The 17,960-nt window shown below is 52.7% G+C and overlaps 2 protein-coding genes across 2 annotated transcripts in view; one reads left to right on the top strand and one right to left on the bottom strand.

The window, feature by feature from the left end:
* Positions 1-17,960, bottom strand: part of LOC115618618 (keratin, type II cytoskeletal cochleal) — a 64,461-nt gene that overhangs the window by 24,398 nt on the left and 22,103 nt on the right. The gene's annotated exons all lie outside the window — the stretch shown is intronic.
* LOC115618621 (keratin, type II cytoskeletal 80-like) lies at positions 1,609-16,000 on the top strand (the record flags this gene model as incomplete). The annotated part of the gene is given in 13 exon segments (XM_030510327.1): positions 1,609-1,683; positions 1,686-1,895; positions 5,303-5,517; positions 10,433-10,466; positions 10,468-10,497; positions 11,468-11,503; positions 11,505-11,533; positions 11,535-11,562; positions 14,198-14,362; positions 14,861-14,986; positions 15,078-15,298; positions 15,653-15,708; positions 15,798-16,000. Coding segments are annotated over 13 exon segments (1,428 nt in total), but the record flags the coding sequence as incomplete, so codon positions are not given.

The following is a 17,960-nucleotide window of genomic DNA, read 5'->3' as shown; positions in this document are numbered from 1 at the left end:
CAGCCACAAAGCCGCAACCGAGCAGCCCATGACAAGACGGATGCTCTGCAACCTCCATTTGCAGGAGCCATGGGCTTCACCAGATCCCAGCCATAGGTTTTGGGTTCATCCTGAAAATAAGCTAAAAAGTCCTGACAAGGACATTGAGGGACAGACGTGGTATTCAAATGGATCAGCAGGAAAGAGCTTCCCTGGAAAGGGTGTTTTGGGAAGATGGACATGCCATTGAAGCACACTGTATTAAAACTAGGCTTGAAGAAAAGGTTAACCCTGCTGGAACGGGTCATCTTCCTTCTGAAGTCCTTCTTAAGACAAAACCTAGTGCCTCATTTGACATGTTTCTTGTTGAAGCAGGTCTGTGCCAGACCCAAGCTGTCTTTCACTTCACTTGGCAGGGAAATTCCCCGTTGGTCTGGGGCAGGACCAGACCATCAAACAGCAGCTTTCCCACACAGCTGGAATTCCAGATTCTGGCCAGGGACAACCATCTCCTTCCCTGAGAACACCACAATGCCAAAAAGAGGCAGAAATGGGAGTTCTTCTGCCCTGACTTTTCACATGAGAAACTGAGCTCAAGCAGGAAAATGTTTTCAAGAGCAATGTGCAACACTGATTCCTACCAAGGTCCAAACAGGTATTTAAGGGTGTGCCACCTGAGCAGCCCAGAATCCATTAGAAGACAGTGGGTTTTGGTGTCTCCAGTGCCAGCTTTTAAAGGGCTCTCAAGGAGTGGGAGCGCGACAGTCAAAGATGGACTTGGACACTTCTGAACTCCAACTTGCTGTCTGGAGGCTCTGAAGGTCTCTGCTGTTGCCACACCAGGTGGCTGAGGAGCCTCAGGACTCTTGGTCCCCACACTCAGGGGTCTCAAAAGTAGATCTATCATCCCTAAACCACCCAGAGCATCAGAACCGCCCGTGATGTGCCCGTGTGGTCAAAGGAAGACCATGAGCACCTCAACTCACGATGAGCTGGAGGTGTTATTTCCAAACCCCCACCCTCAGCCAGCGCAGATGTTATGATTTCAAACACATCCCTGCCAAAAACACCAGTAATAAACCCAGAAATCACAATTCCTCGCTGCAGATCGTGGCTGGACACCAGCCAGGGGCTGAGCCCAGGCTCCCTGTGCCAAGCGGCAGCGAGCAGCCGCGCTCGGAGCCGTCCTGCCCCAGCTCCTGCAGCACCTTGGGTTGCTCTGCTCACCATGTAAGGCTGAGGGAAGCCGGCGCTCGGGGCCCAGCGAATTACGGGCGAGTGATTTGTTGGTGCTGCCTGTGCCCTCACCACACAAACAAGCTCCTGAAGGAAGGAGGGTACAGACAGAGGAGGGGAAGGAAAGAAAAGAAGCCAACAGGTTGATCTGGATTACATCAACGGTTACACCCTCCTCCGCTTAATGAACATAGGAGAACAGGTGCCTGGAATTCATTAGCCAACCCACGAGCCGAGGAGACGGGAATTACACCGGCCAAACTCCTCGGCGTGCCACTGCTCTCCTTCCCTGTGCGGCGGCAGCAGCAGCAGCACTTCATCTCTTCTTCCTCCCCCCTTTCCCTCCCTTCCCCTTCCCTCGAGCTGCAGACCACGAGCTGAGCATGACTAACCCCCTGCACAGCCTTCAGCAGTGGCTCCCTCTCCTCTTGGGAGCTGTCAGGGAAAGCAGGAAGCACGTCCCCGGATCACGCCTGGGCCGCTGCAGCCCCAACGGCTTCGCCAGCAACAGCTACAGGGATGGTGGATACAGATGCTCCTCTTATTCCTCCTTCTCCGTCGATGGGAGACTTCTGGCCCCTGTGCACCTCGATATCGACACAGACTTCCAAGCCATGCGACAGCAGGAGAAAGAGGACATCAAGTTGCTCAACAACCAGTTTGTGACCCTCATTGAGAAGGTAAGGTGAGCTACTGTGGACCATGGCACAGCTCAGGGACAAGGGTGGTGGTGAGGAAGCAGACACTAACCAGTCTCTCAGGACACTTATCCAGGCCCTCAGCTAAGCATTGCCAGGCTCTGATATCAGCCCAATTGACCAATTAGCTATTCCTTCAGTGCTATCTGCTTTACCCAAGGGCCAGCATCATCTCCTGGTGAAGCCGAGCCCCATCTGTGGCCACGAGCATCAGCAGCATCCCCTTTGCTGCGCCATTGCCCCAAGGATCCCTGGGGAGCTGTGCCCCTCGGGGTCCCAGCCCTGCCTGAGCACCAAGGGCAGGGCCATGCAGCAGGCTTGGCTCCCAGAGTGACCAAACAGCCACGACCAGCGGTGACACTGATGAGTGCTCAAGAGAGGTGGAACCTCATCCCCAAAGCAATGCAGGGGGCAAGGGAGACCCCCCACCCACCTCCCTGCTCTGTGGCTTCTCCTGCGCGGGCTCGTGGGCTCAGCCAGGAAAGTGCCACTTTTATCTCTGCAGATGCATGAGGAGGCAGAAGGTTTTCTCCAAGGAGAACAGCTCATCGAGCCGAGGCAGGTTTGTGCAGAGCCCCTGGTGCTCTGTAAACAGATGTAATCTCCCGGCAGGATTGCTTCACTGCGCCCCACAATGCAGGCCCTCGGTGCCAAGCTGCCATGGCTTGCCTTTGCTTTTATATGGCTTTGTTTTACCTCTCAGAGGACCTGAATTCACTCTGGGCGGGGGAAGCATCTCCCCTAGCATCTCCCCACAGTGAATAGCTGTGAGCCAGCCACACCTCCATGTGCACGCAGTGGGTACCAGGGGGCTGCCTCTGCATGGAGGGGCATGGCAGCCTCCCTGCTGTGCTGTTCCAAGCACTGGGTCATGGCAATGTGGAGCTGGAGAGCCCTGGTTTGGGAGTCCCCGGGTGGGTTTGTGTTGTATGTGCTGCATGTGCTGCAGGGCTGGTCCTTTGACTCTCCAGAGCAGGGTCTGTGTGGATGTTAACCCTGCTCAAGAAACCAGCCCCAGCAGAAAGGACAGGGGTAGGGACATGGGACAACCTGTTTGGTGAGCCAGACCACAGGCACGAGCCTGTTCCGTGCAAATAGGGATGGAAGAAGGGAGAGAGCCTCCAGGTTCCCTGATAAACCCAGTCTGGTGGCCTGCAGTAAGTGTGCATTACAGGGCCTGATGGACAGAAGATACAAACACCCCACCTCAGCTGGGTGGCTTTGACTTTAGTGCTGGCAGCACCTGCAGTTAGCTTTGAAGGCTGTAGCTTCAAGTGGTACATCAAGTGGCCAAACTTCAGCCTTCTGCCTCAGGCCCTCATTGCCAGAGGGAAGGAATGGCACTTCCTCCTCACAGACAACATGTCTTTTTCATTCAGGAATTAGATGGTCCCAAGCCTGAGCAGCTATTCCTCAGCTCACTGACCTCACACCGACTTTGGGAGTTTTGCTGCTGATGGTTTTCCAGCAGGATGTTCCAGACCTGCTGGTGTTTCTTTTCCATCTAGATACATGCAGGCAGAAGACAAGGAAAAGCCACGTCATGGGAGCCCCTGTTTGAAGGCCTGAGCAGCACAGAGGCCCCTGACGACCAAGCTCTGGTCACTATTTCTGTGTGCAGGCATCATTTTTCCAAGAAATGAGGCCAGATGTGGGCGATTCCGCTGCTGCGAAGCTCCTATTAGAAGAGTCTGCAAGGAAGAATTCCTGCTAAGAGGGATGCTGTGTAAGAAGCCAAGATGTAACAGCCCAGTGGATGGGCAGGGTGTGGGGACAGGGAAGAGACTGAAGAGTTTGAGGAGGGAGAAAAAGAGCAGCCAAGGATTAGGAGCAAGGTCAGGAACTCATACTTGATTTAAGGGTCAAAGATGGACTTGGAACAACAGCCAATGCATTCACTTACCACCCCAACAGCAAACAGGGAAGCTGCCTGTTCCCTACAGCCAACCCCCAGGTTGACACCGGCCCCATGGATGCTCTATCACAATCCCTGAGATGCTGCAGGTGGAGAGAAGAAATGGCCCAATTGGCTCCTGGTAGCCCTGGAGGCCACTTACTTGTGCCACTTGTGATGCCCCTTCCTGGCTTCCCTGCAGCATCATCCTCTGGTTCCCAGCCTCACACATGCACACACTTAGAGTGCGCCAGGACAAAGCAGCCAGTCAGGAGACTGCACTGCTGGTGGGATGTCTCCAGCCATGCCTCAGGATATCAGGAAGAAAGGATTAGGTCTCTAACAGCAAGACCTGGAAGACCCAACACTCACATCCCTTTCAGCTGAAAACTGACCTTGAGCAGCAGAGTGCTTTTGCTTTGCTCAGCTGCTCCCTGCTCCTGCTTCTCTCTCTGTTCAACTGGATGATCCTGAGGTCCTTTCCAACCTCAACCATTGTATAATTTTGGGAAAGGTGCTGCCTCCCGCCATGTGCATCTGTGCAGTGGCCAGCAGCGGGGAACGCTGCCTATTCAATGCACTGCTGCTGCTTCGTGCCACAGAAGGTTAAAGGGAAAGCAGAAGGTCCAGGCCCGGCAGCATCTGCACCCCACTGCTCTCCACACAGGGCACAGCATCCCCATTGAATCACCCCCGTGACAGCAGAGGAAGCTGTTGGAGGCAAGTCACACTCAGCAGCCAGAACGTGAGCGAAGGAGCTCAGTTCTGTTCAGAGCATTACAAGAGAGAGGTAGCAATTAGATAATGAATTGAAGTTAGTCAAGAGCTTTGAAAATGAAAACTGTTAAACCCTGAGCATCCCTGCTCAGATGGTGAGTATTGTGAGCAAGAGTGCCAGCTTCGTCAGACGGTGAGTGGATGAGGACTCGGTGGATCCTCTCTCAGACAGGCACATGCAGACCTCACGTGGAGTCTGTAATTAGTTTGCTTATTCTCTGGAGTTCCCATAGGCCTTGTCTCTGGTGCTTTGCAATACAAACAGACTCTGATTCATTGCTCAAGCTTCACCACGGTGTAATCCTACACATCTGAGAGGAGTTATCTTGGTTTGGGCTACTCCGAGGTAGTAAATGTGACTTTCGTTCACCCTGGCCATTGGTGCATGACCTGGGGTGGATTTTCAGCCTTTGCTTCAACGTGTTCAAGGCAAAGGGGACTGGCATGAGCAGTCTTGGTTTTCAGTGAAATAGATGATGCTCGTTCATTTTGATGTGAACATCTTCTATCAAGAAATTAATGAGGAGGTAATGTGTAAAACCTCTAAAAGTCCCCAGAACCCTCCATCCTCAGGCCTGATCTTCAGAGATTTTCATTCTCAACGTATTCTCCGATGATTCACTACTCTGAAGGTCTCCAGATCAATGCCTCTTGCCCTGCCAGGAGCTTTGATTTGGCTATTGGTGTTTACTAATCTATCCCCGAACTTCTCCTGTAGGTCCAGTGCTTGGAGCAACAGAACAAGGTCCTGACGACAAGGTGGAACTTCCTGAAGGATCAAGACAATTCCCACTCCGAGTCGGACATCAAAGCCATCTACGATCAGTACATGAGCAAGATGAAGCAAGAGATGAAGGCGCTCAACTATGAGCAGGAAAACCTGGAGTCGGAGCTGACAAAGGTCCTGAGCACCATGGATAACTTCCGGAGCAAGTAGGTGTCTGTCCCAGCTGGGTATTACAAGGGGAACGTGCTTTAAAGGTCTCAGTGGGCACAGAGGAGTGTGGGATTAACTTAACACAGCCTCTTATTCCCAGGAACAGATCCCTAGCTTGGTGTGCACAGCACTGTGTATCTAAGCCAGCATCCCGACCTCTTCCTGGTTAACTAGAGATGAAGGGAAGCCCATAAAAAGCACAATACCATAGACTGCGGGGCATGAGGAATGCCTCGGGCCAGAGAGCAGCTCTGGAAGCAGTGTTATCAGAGACGACAGCCACTGAAACAGAGAAATAGTTCTTTCCCAACTATTATCACAAAGCAGAACTTTTCCCCCAAATGGTTTTATAGATCTAAGCTATTTAGTGCTCACAAACATCCCATCCTTCCCCCTTTGCCCCACCACACTGAAAGCAAAACCTCACTTTGACCAAAAAGTCAGACTTCCACCCAGGAAACTTCTTGACATATTGAGGCAGCTGGAAGTTGAAGGGAGCATCAGCTGCCATGTGCTTATCACTGTTCTGCCAAGAGCCTGAGATGCTCAGATAAGAGCACTTGAGTTGTGCCCTGGCTCATTCAAGAGCACAATGCTTTTCTTATTATCACTGCCATTTGCATACCACAGATGAATCTACAATGAGATACTTTCCCCTCCAGTTCCACCCGTCTGCCTACACAGGAGCTCTGGAGTCTTCCACGCTCATGTGGGGCAGAGCCATGAATGGGCACTGTCAAGCCAGGATGGTTTTGACAGTGAGGCGTGGAGAGAGATCGCTGTAGGAACGGCCCTAACCAATTCCTGCTGTACAAAGCGATGCAGAAACACTCACAGTGCCCTTCCCAGAGAGTTTAGCCCAAAGATTTAAAGCTCTTTGCAGACTTTGATTAAACTCAATGTGCTGCAAGTGAGGGGAAGGACCAATGCTTCCACTTTACAGATGTATTAATGGAGACACAGCAGTTAAATGTCTTGAGTTCACAGATCTAGCTGCTGGTGGAGCAGGAATTGGAACTATTCCTTTAACCTTATGCTGAAATCCTTATGCTCAGCATCCTTCAAGAAGTGATGCGCTCACACCCAGGTGCCAAGAAATACCTAAATCCCTCATGGTGTCTGTCTGTCTGCTCTTTATTTGGATGTTGGTTTTGCTGCAAGACTTGGGCTCCCTGCTGTTTGCTTTGCTGCCTGGTACCAACCCTGAGCTTGGATCAAAGCCATGATATGGATTGTGCCATTTACTCCCTGCCCTAAAAAGGTTTAGACTTGGTCTTCCTTGCACTTCCCGAAGGAAGTACCTGCTCTGTGGCCCTGCAGTTATAAGACACTTCTTGTTTTATTCCCTGGAAAACCCAGACAGGAAAATGGTTGGGCTGGTGGAGAAATGACAGATCAGTCACTCGTATCTACTCTCACAGTTTGTACTCGTATTTGCACTTGGGAATTGCCTTTGCCTGGCACTTCCTTATTTTTTAGCCTGATTTTTTAAGGATAAAGGTGCTTACACAAACAGGCTGTGAGTCTGCCCCTTCCTTTTGATTTCCTTGCACAGTTACTACCTAGCTGGACAATGGGATAAGACACAATAGGGATGCTCCATCCCTCAAAGTTAATAAAAAGAGGCTGACTCAAGGAACAGAACCCAGTAGATAAGGACGCAGCATGTGCTGTATTAGACAGCAGAGAATCCACAATGGCTTATGACTGGCCCAGCTATCGGTCTTGAGAAGAATTCCCGTTTTGTGGAACTAGGCAGCCATGGGAAAAGAGTGTTCAGGAATGACCCTGCTCCTCAAAGCACTTCTCCTTCATTTATGGAGCCTTCCCTTTTGCTTCCTCCTGCGTGTGAGCTGCCAGGGGTGACCTAAGCAGCAAAGAGGCAGAACCCACCCTGACCCTGGGTGCTATGACACCCAAAGCCAGTGAAGTGGGTATCTGTGACAGTGACAACCCCCTGTGCTGCTCCCAGCAGGCAGTGATTCACAGGAGAGAACTGCTGCTGCTGCTGAGCTCCTCCAGGCAGGCATCCAGCCCCGTCCCAGCCCAGCCCGGCCCTGTCGAGTCCTGCTCCCGAAGCCTCAGCCCAGTTGTTTTTCTGGAGCAAATGGTCTGCTTAAACCATGCAAATTTTGGAGGCTTCTAACTCCTCTGGAGGTGTCTTTTCCCAAGGGAAAGTTTTCTGGGGGGGAGGAAAAGCTCAATGACTCCACTGGGAAATGTAACTGGTGATGTTCTCACCCAAGCTGTGGAGCTCCAGAAGGAACACGCCATGCACACGGTGACCACCGCAGCAAGCTCCTGCCCAGCAGATCGCTTCAGATGTGAAATGTGCCTCTCAGTGCCCTTCTGCAGGCCCCCATTCAACTGCCTTCTCTCCCCAGGGACTGCTTTCCAAAGCCCACCCAGGTTGTGTGCAGCTCCTTCTCAAACTAGGTTGCCACTGGCCAGCGATTACAAATGCAGAGAAGAATGGAGAGGGACAGGAAAGTGGGCTGGAGGCTGGCACATGATCTCAAACCCTGCTTCTTTAGGGAGTCAAGCTAAAAATCAGGTACTGAATGTACCTATGTAGGGATGACTGCCCAGAGGTGCACATCTGCACACGTGTGTGCTTCAGCTCAGCGCACGTGTGATTTGCACATGCAAAGACCCACCTGAATGAGAAGCAGGGAATTGGTGCCTGTGCTGACCTCCTCTGGTGTGGCATTGGGGAGATACTGGGGCATCCAGCCCTCAGAGGATCCATTTCTGAGACCCAGGAGTTGTGCTGGTCAGATCTTGCCACATGAAGACCAGACACTCAACACCCCTCTAACTTCAATCTCTGCAGCTGGTTTCCAGCTACTTCCTGCCCCATTTCCTCATTCCACAAGAAGAAGACTGCCTTCGTTTCATGCCACAAGGCTCAGATCCATCCCACCACTAGAGCTTCACCCTGAAGTAGTCTTGAAGGCACATGCAGAGAGGAACACAGCCTGCCTGAGAGCTGGTTCACCCCTGGTTTTGCTTCCCTGCCCTACAGAAGGCCCCCAAGGCGCCCAGACGCCCGTCTCAAGTGCATGAATGGAGATGGGAAGGATTTACTCCTTAATGCACGACTGCTTGAGGATTATCTCTAAGGAGATAAATGCTGTAATGTGTTTGTGGAACGCTCCATCCCCATGTGAGTCATGGCCCGGCTGCCAGGTCCCTCCTGAGCCGTGTGGGGAGCATGTTTGGCTGGCTGGGCCTGCTCCCTTTCAGGCAGGAGTGGTGTTTGTCCAACACACAGGATTATGTCAGTGCCCAGCAATGTGTGAGGCTGCTCCGGCAGGCTGGGACACACTGGGACTGGGCTGAGATGCAGTGAGGATGAAGGGCTAGTGGCAGGCTGTAATTAAGCTGGGTACAGAGCTGCTGGCAGCACGGCTCACATTCCAGCTCAGAGCAGAGAAACCAGACAGGTAAATCTTGTTGGCCATGCTCCTGGCTTAGAAAAGCAGGCAAGAGAGAGGCTGAGTTTAACACCAGGGGGGTACTCACAAGGAACCTTAGAAGAGCCTAAGTGTAGAGCCTGTGACTGTCGCATCCCCCCGTCAAGGAAGCAACAGCTCCAGGGAGCTGGTTTTCCTATTTCAGGTCAGCTCCTGAGCATGACTTAGCCCCTGCCCTTTGCAAGGTGCACTGTGATGAGATTCCCTGTGCTGCATTCCCAGCACCTTCTCCTCTTTCTGCTCCTGGGCACAGCTCCTCTTTCTCTTAAACAGTTTGAGAGGAACTGGAACTGAACCAGCAGACTATGGCTGTCATTCCATAGTCATTCCTGATTTTCTCACCATCCCTCTGTTAGGAACTGCCATTTTGCCTCAGCTTTCCCCAGATCCATTTGGTGACACTGAGAACTTTAACTCACAGCCTGGAAACGCCACGCGCACATTAGGCTAAAAGGAGCCTGAGGACTCATGGAAGAGCCAGGACCTGCCCTGGCCTTGGCCAAAGAGCCAACACTCCCCAAACGTGTCCATGGGAGGCACCAAACCCCATCACACGTGCTCCTGCAAGGCAAATGAACCAACCTGGTCACACACCAGCCCCAAAGAGCCCCTGTGGCTTCCTGGGCAACACCAGCACTGGCCACATGCTCATCCAAACACCACCAAGGGTTGGATATTCCCTAAGCTTCCTCATCCCTGCTGCTGGCCATCAGGAAACACACTTGCCTCTGGACTAGGTCTTTGCTCTCCTGGTCCTACCTTATCAAACCTGTTTTAAGCACCTGCAGGTTGGTTCCTCTGATGGATGTTTTGCCTTGAGGGCTCCTCTCATCCCGGTTTGTTCCCTGGGCACTGTTTTCCATGAACTGCTTTGCCAGGCCCTGTGTTATTCACAAATTCTGCTCCATTCGGGATAAGTCATGAAACCAGCCCAGTATTCCTGGAATTTTCACAAGGCAGTTTTCTCCCTTGAGAAGACTCTTGGGCCTGGGAAATGAAATGCTGAGGATGCCTGACAGAAACAGGAGGCAGCAGCTTAAGGTAAAAGGTTGGGAGTCTTTAGTCTGGGTTGCAGAGAGAATAACTCACCACAACCCACTCTCTGCCTCCTCTCTCTTTCTGTGGCAAATGTGAGGTAACCCAAGGTTGCTTTGCCCTCAAATTACATTAGAATTAAAGCTGCCTCCTCTCTACTCTGGGGCTCCTCAGCCTTAAAGTGCTCGTGGTGTTACTACAGAGCAGCTTGTTCCCCTCTGTCTTGTCCAAGATGCCCACACAAGGAGACATCTCTCCTTGCTGTCCAGTGCACACCAAGGAGGAGGGACATCACAGAAAGCTTGCTACCAGTGCTTTTTAGGGGCCAGCAGGACAACCTGAAGCATCCCAAGGCTTTCACCATGTGCCAATTTCTTACTTCTTTTTCCACTCTCCTTAGATACGAGGATGAAATCCGCCTCTGCAGTGGCATGGGAATACACCTTCATGGAGCTCAAAAGGTCAGTGACAGGAGCAGCTTTTCATCTGGCCAGGCTTACATCAGCTCTGTGTAGTCATTGAAGGGCTTGGGGAAGCAAGATGGTCCAGGCACAGCTACTAAGACAGTCTTTGTACTAAGTGTAAGGACTACGTCTTCCTACCACAGATATTTGGTGGGGTAGTGAGGTCTGAGGAGGGCAGTGCATGGTGAACACAGCATCTCCACAGGAAAGGTACAAGTGGGCCTGGGCCATTGTGGCTCCGGAAGAGCCCCACGGCTCTGGGTGGAAGCACTTGGGGGTCAGACCATGCCCATACCCAAGCACTGCACCCCAGCCCTGGCCGGGGTGGGGTCTGCACCCCAGGACCTGCAGAGGCACCACCTCCCCTCCCTGGCATGTTTTCCCTCCGGGTGACATCACAGGTTGGGAAACGCTGGGAATTGATAGATGTGTTTGCTTTTGTTTCCCTGTTTGCGTGGCCGCACCCCTGCTGAAACATCCAGCCCCAGAAGTAGCTGCAGTGGCACATCAGCTGGAAGGGGAGGCTTTGTCCACAGCCTTCCCATGAGAGCTCAAATCCCAGGGGCAGGAATGCAGCATGTCAGTAGCAGAGGAAACGTTCCCCAGAGATGAGCAGAGTGGTTAATTGCAGGTTGTCCCTGGCACACTCCAGGCCAGGCAGGGCAGTTCTGGTGACTCTGTGGACAGCATCAGGGTTCTCAATAACCTGGGCTCTTTGTGGTGAACAAAAGCTGAGTGGCTGAGGACCAGCCCTGCCGGCGTCCTTCTCCACCCTGCCCCACTGGAGGCTTCCACCAAGCACTCACTCAGAGATACTGCAGAGGAAAAGGTCCACAAAGGAGCCTCCCTCCTTGTAGAGCAGGAGAGAGGTTTCATGAGGACCTGCCAACAAATACACAGGGGGAAAGGTGGGAAAGACTTAATGCTCCAAACTCAAAACTGTCCATTAATGCCCTTTCCTTATCCTGTAGGATTTAGATGTGAGCACCTTGCACAGAACGGAGCTGGGAGGTTAAACTCAATGGGCTCCAAGAGCTGAGATTTGAAGAAGACCATCTACGAGCAGGTAAAACTGCAGCTGGGAGAGTGGCCAGGGAAACACACAAGGTGTGTGGTGTTGCAGACAACTATTAGACGCTTAAGGCAGGGTCTCATGAGCAAATCCCCTTCCCTTAAATAACCAACTCCACTTCAAATGGAACCAGGATGTCCTCCTGCCCCAACAGCTGCAATAGCTCTCCCCTCTAACAGATGGAGCCCCATCTAACTCCTGAGCTGCCTTGGAGTCAGCTCCTAAACCCCACTGACAACGTTACTCCAGACCAAGGCCCAGGTAATGAGTGAGGTGAATGTCCGAGAGGGCTCACACGAACAGGACAAGCTATGGTGAGCCTGGGGAGGTGCTGGCTGCTCTTCAGCACAACCCAACACACTCCATGTCCCCTCAGAGGAGGAGTGTGCAGCCAGGAATTGGTTTCACCAAGGGGCGAAGGATACAGCCCTTCAGCCCAAGGCAGAGGCTGCAGCGTGCTTCTATCTCCTCAAACAGGGAGAAGTGATTACAGCCACTTACTCAGAGGCTATAGAATGTGGCCAAGCAGGCTCAGCAGTGCTGGGAACACTCATAATTTGTCTAAGTTCTACCAATACAAACAATTCAAATGCTTGACAGAGGAATATTCAGATTCCTTGTGTGGAAACTGAGGCACGGAGAGGCAGAGGGACCTGCACAGCATCAGACCTGCACCCCCTGCCTCCTGCAAGGAAAATCTCTCTGTCCTCTCCTCTCCACAGCTTGTTTTCAGGTCAGTTATTTGCTCCCCTGTGCCTGCCGATGTGACTGATATCAACGTACAGGCACACACTGGAAGGGCAAATGAAGGAAGCTTTGCCCGACAGCTTTGCCCACAGCATGTTGGTAGGAAGCAGGAAACAATCCCAGCCCCAATCCCCATTAACAAACCACCAGGTTCTTTTCTTCTTCCCCTGGCAGAAGATGCCCAAGTATTTGCAACAAACGTGCATTTTCTCATACACTATTAACCTGCTCCAGGATTAACAAAGAGGCTCAAGGCTTGAACACCAATGGGAAGAACCCCACTGATCATCCTGCTCTTGGGAAGAGTGATGGGGTATTTCTCTGTTATTCATGAATCACCATGTCAGGGTGCCCTTTGTTTTCCCAGCCAGGGGAAGGCAAGGTAAGCAAGGAATACAAATACTTCTGTAAGAGATCAGAGCCCTCAGCACAAAAGGGAAGAACAAACTCATCAAGATGAAAGGGAAGAGCTGAGCAGGGAGGTATGCTGCTCCCTTTCAACACTGTGCACATCAGAAGCACTGCAGAGATAACAGCGACATCCCTGCGGGGAGCTGCCGGGTGACTGTGTCCATGCTCTGCTCAACATCAAGTCACGTCTTGCCTGGACACAAACCACCCAGGAGTGCAGTTTACAGGCAGGGATTAAGGGTCCTTTCCAGGTTCACTGAGGGCACTCTGCATTCAGCATTGTTTGGCTCCGAGTCAGCTATCGAGAGCAAATACCCCAGGCAGTGATGCTGCAGCTTGTGCGTGCACATTCCTGCCTCCCCTGTGCTGGGTTGAGCTTCCCCAGAACATGAGAGCAGCTCTGGGGAGTGGAATAGGTTTGCTAGTGATGGATGTGTTCAGAGCAGGGTCCTGTTTCACCCCTCTCTAACTAGACACAAAGCAGACTCTAACACAAGCGGCAGGCACAGCCTCTCAGATACTGGAGCAGAACTCAGCAAAGGCATCTTTCCAGCAGCACCAGCTGCAGCGTGATTCACGCTGCCCTAGTTCTTGCCCAAGACATATGTGCCCATCCTCTGAGCAGTGACATACTGCAGCATGATCATCCCTCTGCTCTGGGGAGACCCCCCTTGCAGCACCGTGTGCAGTTCTGGTGTCCCCAACATAAGCAGGACATGGAGCTGTTGGAGCAAGTCCAGAGGAGGCCACGAGGATGGGTAGGGGCTGGAGCAGCTCCCGTAGGGAGCCAGGCTGAGAACATTGGGGCTATTCAGCCTGGAGAAGAGAAGCTGTGTGGAGACCTCAGAGCAGCTTCCAGTGTCTGAAGGGGGCTACAAGGACACTGGAGAGGGACCTTCATCAGGGACTGGAGTGATAGGACAAAGGGTGATGGGTTCAAACTGAAACAGGGGAAGTTCAGGTTGGGGATAAGGCAGAAGCTCTTCCCTGTGAGGGTGCTGAGGCGCTGGCACAGGGTGCCCAGAGAAGCTGTGGCTGCCCCATCCCTGGCAGTGTTCAAGGCCAGGTTGGACACAGGGGCTTAGAGCAACCTGCTCTAGTGGAAGGTGTCCCTGCCCGGGGCAGGGGTTGGAGCTGGAGGAGCTTTAACGTCCCTTCAACCCAAACCATTCCAGCATTCCATGATTCTATCAGTTCAATTAACCTGCCCTTCATGCAGTATAGATGACTTATTTTGTCAGACTCTTACCAGGTTGTATCCAAAGATCCCAAACCAACACCCAAGCCTGAGTCTGGGTTTTCTGGAGGAAGCAATTGCAGCTTCCAAACCCTGGAAATCTCCCCTCCTCCACACTGCACATGGAGGATGCTTTCCCAGGCTACGCACAGCAGCTCAGCCAGGGTCCAGCTCTCTCCTGCTCACTCTGTTGGCTATTTGGTATCTCAGCCCTATTCTCTCTTTGCTATTCAGGAACTGGAGGAGCTGCTGACGGAAATTAAGGACATCTCTGTTGTCCTGGGAATTGACAACGCCTGCAAGCTTGACCTGAGCAGGATTGTGGAAGAAGTGAGGGCCCAGTATGAGGCTCTGGCTCTTCGGAGCTGGGAGGAGGCTGAAGCACTTACCAGGAGAAAGGTATTTGGCTCCTTATCTGATAGGTACTGGGGAGAGGTGAGGAGAGAAGAGGGAGAGAGATCAGCCTCGAAACTACAGGAATCAGCAAGCTGTGGAGGGACAGACTAAACCTGGGATGGAGGGAGGGACATGGTGCTCACCCAGATCAACGCCTCCTAACTCGGGTGTGTAAATTAGTAGTTTCATTGCTCTGGGCTGCCCATACTGTCAGTGGGGAAAGGCAGGGACATCTCCCAGTGGCAGCTTGTCCCACCTAAGATGCAAATGACATTCCACTGATGCCTCCTCCAAACAGAGCAGGAATGTCATTAACCCTAAGAGACAGTATGTGTGACCTGGCCCAGCTCCAGCCAGAACAGGAGAGAAGAATAGCCCTGAATCCTTCCCAAACCCCACTATTTTCCCCCAGTTGGGTGCTTCCCCCTATGGGCAGTGGGAATCTTGCAGATCCCTTTGCTAGAGCAGAGGAGATAACCCCCCATTCGGTGTCACCTGCAGCTGAATGAAGGCAGCAGCCAGTCAGGCATCTACGGGGGTCGCCTCCTGGACAGCCGTCGGGAGATCGCAGACCTGAACATACAGATCCAGAAGCTGAGGTCCTGCATCGTGTCCCAAAAGAGCCAGGTATGGGCAGGGCTGGGTGGCAGAACTGGCACACAGGTCTGGAACTCCAACACAACTAACACCTCCCAACCCTTTCCCTTCACAAAACCAGTGCCTTTACTTAGAGGAGCATATCAAAGAAGCAGGAGAGCATGGTGAGATGGCCCTCAAGGATGCCAAAGCCAAACTGGTCAAGCTAGAAGAAGCCCTACAGAAGAGCAAGGAGGACATGGCTCATCTGGTGAAAGAGTATCAGGAGCTGATGAACATCAAGCTAGCTCTGGATGTGGAGATCCTAACATACAGGAAGCTGATGGAAGGGGAGGAGAGCAGGTAAGCTGGGCTTCCTTGTACCTAAAGAGATGCACCCAAACACCGGGGAGGAAGCAGCCATCCCAAGCTTTGAGTCTGGTATTGAAGGTTTGATCAAAGAAAGAACAAATCCCAGCAGTCCCCATAGAGTTCAGCCCCATTCCTGGCCCTGAAGTTTCCTTAGACCCCTCACATTGGAAGGTCCCAGCACCTCTCTACATGATGCTTTGCCCAGATGCTGCTGAGTGACTATTCATGAGCCAGCCATGCACTTGGCTCTACCCACGGGGCCCGGCTCACAGGGGCCACACTCCCGTCCTCTTTCTCTCTCTGGGACTGTTAATGTGTCCTCACACTCTGTCCTTGCATTCACAGCATGGAGCAGCCAATACCCACAATCATCAGCAGCGTCCACTCCAGACCAAAGCACCGTAAGTGGTTTTATCCCCACAGCTTGGGAAAGCAGAGGGGGAATGAAAGGTTTCTGACCTCTCCTCTCTCCTTTTCCCCCATCCTGCAGTTTCTGCCAGCACCCTGAGAAACTGCAAGCTCTTTGCAAGAAAAACAGGCAGCACCAATGGAGAGACGAAGCCAAACGGAGGCAGCACAAAGGCACTGCCCTCCAGAAGCCACAGTGACAACCCGGTGACACCAGAAGCAGATGCCTTCTCCAGCGGTGCCCAGCCAAAGCTCAGCTCCCCGCCCACCGAGGAGTGCTCCTAGGAGAACCAGAGCCCCCAGCATGAACACAAGAGCCACTGGCATCTATAGCCACATGAGGCCAAAGCACTTTCTCCCGAACTCAAGCCAACAGCCGAGGGACAGGGGATGAAAATCCACTCCAGGCTGTCTCTATTGTCTTTCCAACTCCCCAGTTCAAATCTCTGTTACCAGTTACACGCAGAAACCAAGCCAGGATTTGAAAGACTTCCCCATTCAGACACTCACACCGACATCCTCCTCTCCAGGTGTGTCATCCCAGAGGACTTGCATTCACAACCTTTGAGATGTGCCTATCAGACACTTGGCAGGAGGGGAAAGTATTATTACACCAGCTTGTAACCCAGCAGCCACCAGCCCAGCCATTTTACCAGTATTCCTAAATCCTTCTGCCTGCTCCATCCCTGCTCTGTGCGTGTCTGAGGTGTTCGGGGAGGTGGCTTTCAGAGGAAGGCAGCTTTGAGCTTTCCAAACCAAGCTGATGGGGAGATGCAGGCAAACAGCCTGAGCTGTGGATTTGTGATACCTGGATTTGCAGATCTGGTGACAAACATGCTGGTTGTCCTGGGGGATGCTTAGCCACAGCATTTAAGTGATTATACTGCCTTTTGGGTGGCCCCTCACTCCTCCCCATGCCACCAAAGCTAAAGCTCCTCAAACCTTTTAGTTCCACAAGCCACCTCTCTCTAACAGAGAGCATCTCCCCCTGTCTCACGTAACGGCACTCCGAGTCCACACACAGTGAGGGTAGGTCCTAGAAACAGGGTATTGGTTCCCATTTAACTACAACAAGCAGGACTTGTCTTTGTAGTTACTGAACTTACACAGGAGCTCGTCCCTTACCTGCCTGACACCGGTCACGTCACACCAAAGCTACTAGAGCCAGCTCTGTGGGTGCCTGTGAGCACAGCAGAGGGGATGCTCCAGCCTCAGATACACATTCCCGTGACCTTCTTTCATTCACACCCATACAGTGCCCTGCACTATCCTGCTTTGGGATGCACCATCCTGCTTTGGGAGGCCAGGCTCTGGCCCCAGCCACTGCCAGCAGCCCCACTCAAGTCCCCAGGCAGTTGCCAACAGCCTCTTGGCACATCTCCGTTGAGCGCATCGCAGTGATTCCACATTGCTGCAGGACAGATGCCACTGCAGCACCCCTGTACCCACAGCACCGGGGCCATGGCTGGTGCAATAAACACTGAGTGTCACACACAATGCATTGTACTGTTGGTTTTCTCCTAATTCCTTCCTACAGCCCACCTGAAACTGCAGTTTCTTCCCCACTTGCGAGCAGGTCTCAGCTGAGGGCTCCGGCTAAACTCTGGAGCAAATCATAGCATCACGGACTGGGTTGGGTTGAAGGGACCTTAAAGCTCCTCCAGCTCCAACCCCTGCCCCGGGCAGGGACACCTTCCACTAGAGCAGGTTGCTCCAAGCCCCTGTGTCCAACCTGGCCTTGAACACTGCCAGGGATGGGGCAGCCACAGCTTCTCTGGGCACCCTGTGCCAGCGCCTCAGCACCCTCACAGGGAAGAGCTTCTGCCTCAGAGCTCATCTCAATCTCCCCTCTGGCAGGTTAAAGCCATTCCCCTTGGCCTGTCCCTACAGGCCCTTGTGCAAAGCCCCTCTCCAGGTTTCCTGTAGCCCCTTGAGGCACTGGAGCTGCTCTAAGGTCTTCCCGGAGCCTTCTCTTCTGGCTGAACCAGCCATGTGAAGCTGAAATTGCTTCCCAGGTGATTTGTTCCACATCCCCAAGGAGAAGTGCCCATGACTGGAGGGGCAGAGCCAGCAGCCACAGCTTTGGGGAGCTCACCAGTGTTCTGCTCCCGCCACAGGGGCTTTGAATCCCAGAGCAGCTCCAGCATGTTTCAGGACATGAAGGGTTATTGCACAGGCCACCACCCTCTCACCACCATACACAAAGCTTCCTCTTGCTGAACTCCCCCTGCACCTCTGCAAAGGG

This window comes from Strigops habroptila, chromosome 23 (genome assembly GCF_004027225.2).
Source record: "Strigops habroptila isolate Jane chromosome 23, bStrHab1.2.pri, whole genome shotgun sequence".
Classification (NCBI taxonomy): domain Eukaryota; kingdom Metazoa; phylum Chordata; class Aves; order Psittaciformes; family Psittacidae; genus Strigops; species Strigops habroptila.
Note: the sequence above shows the minus strand (reverse complement) of the source record. Positions and strands in the feature narration are given on the sequence as shown.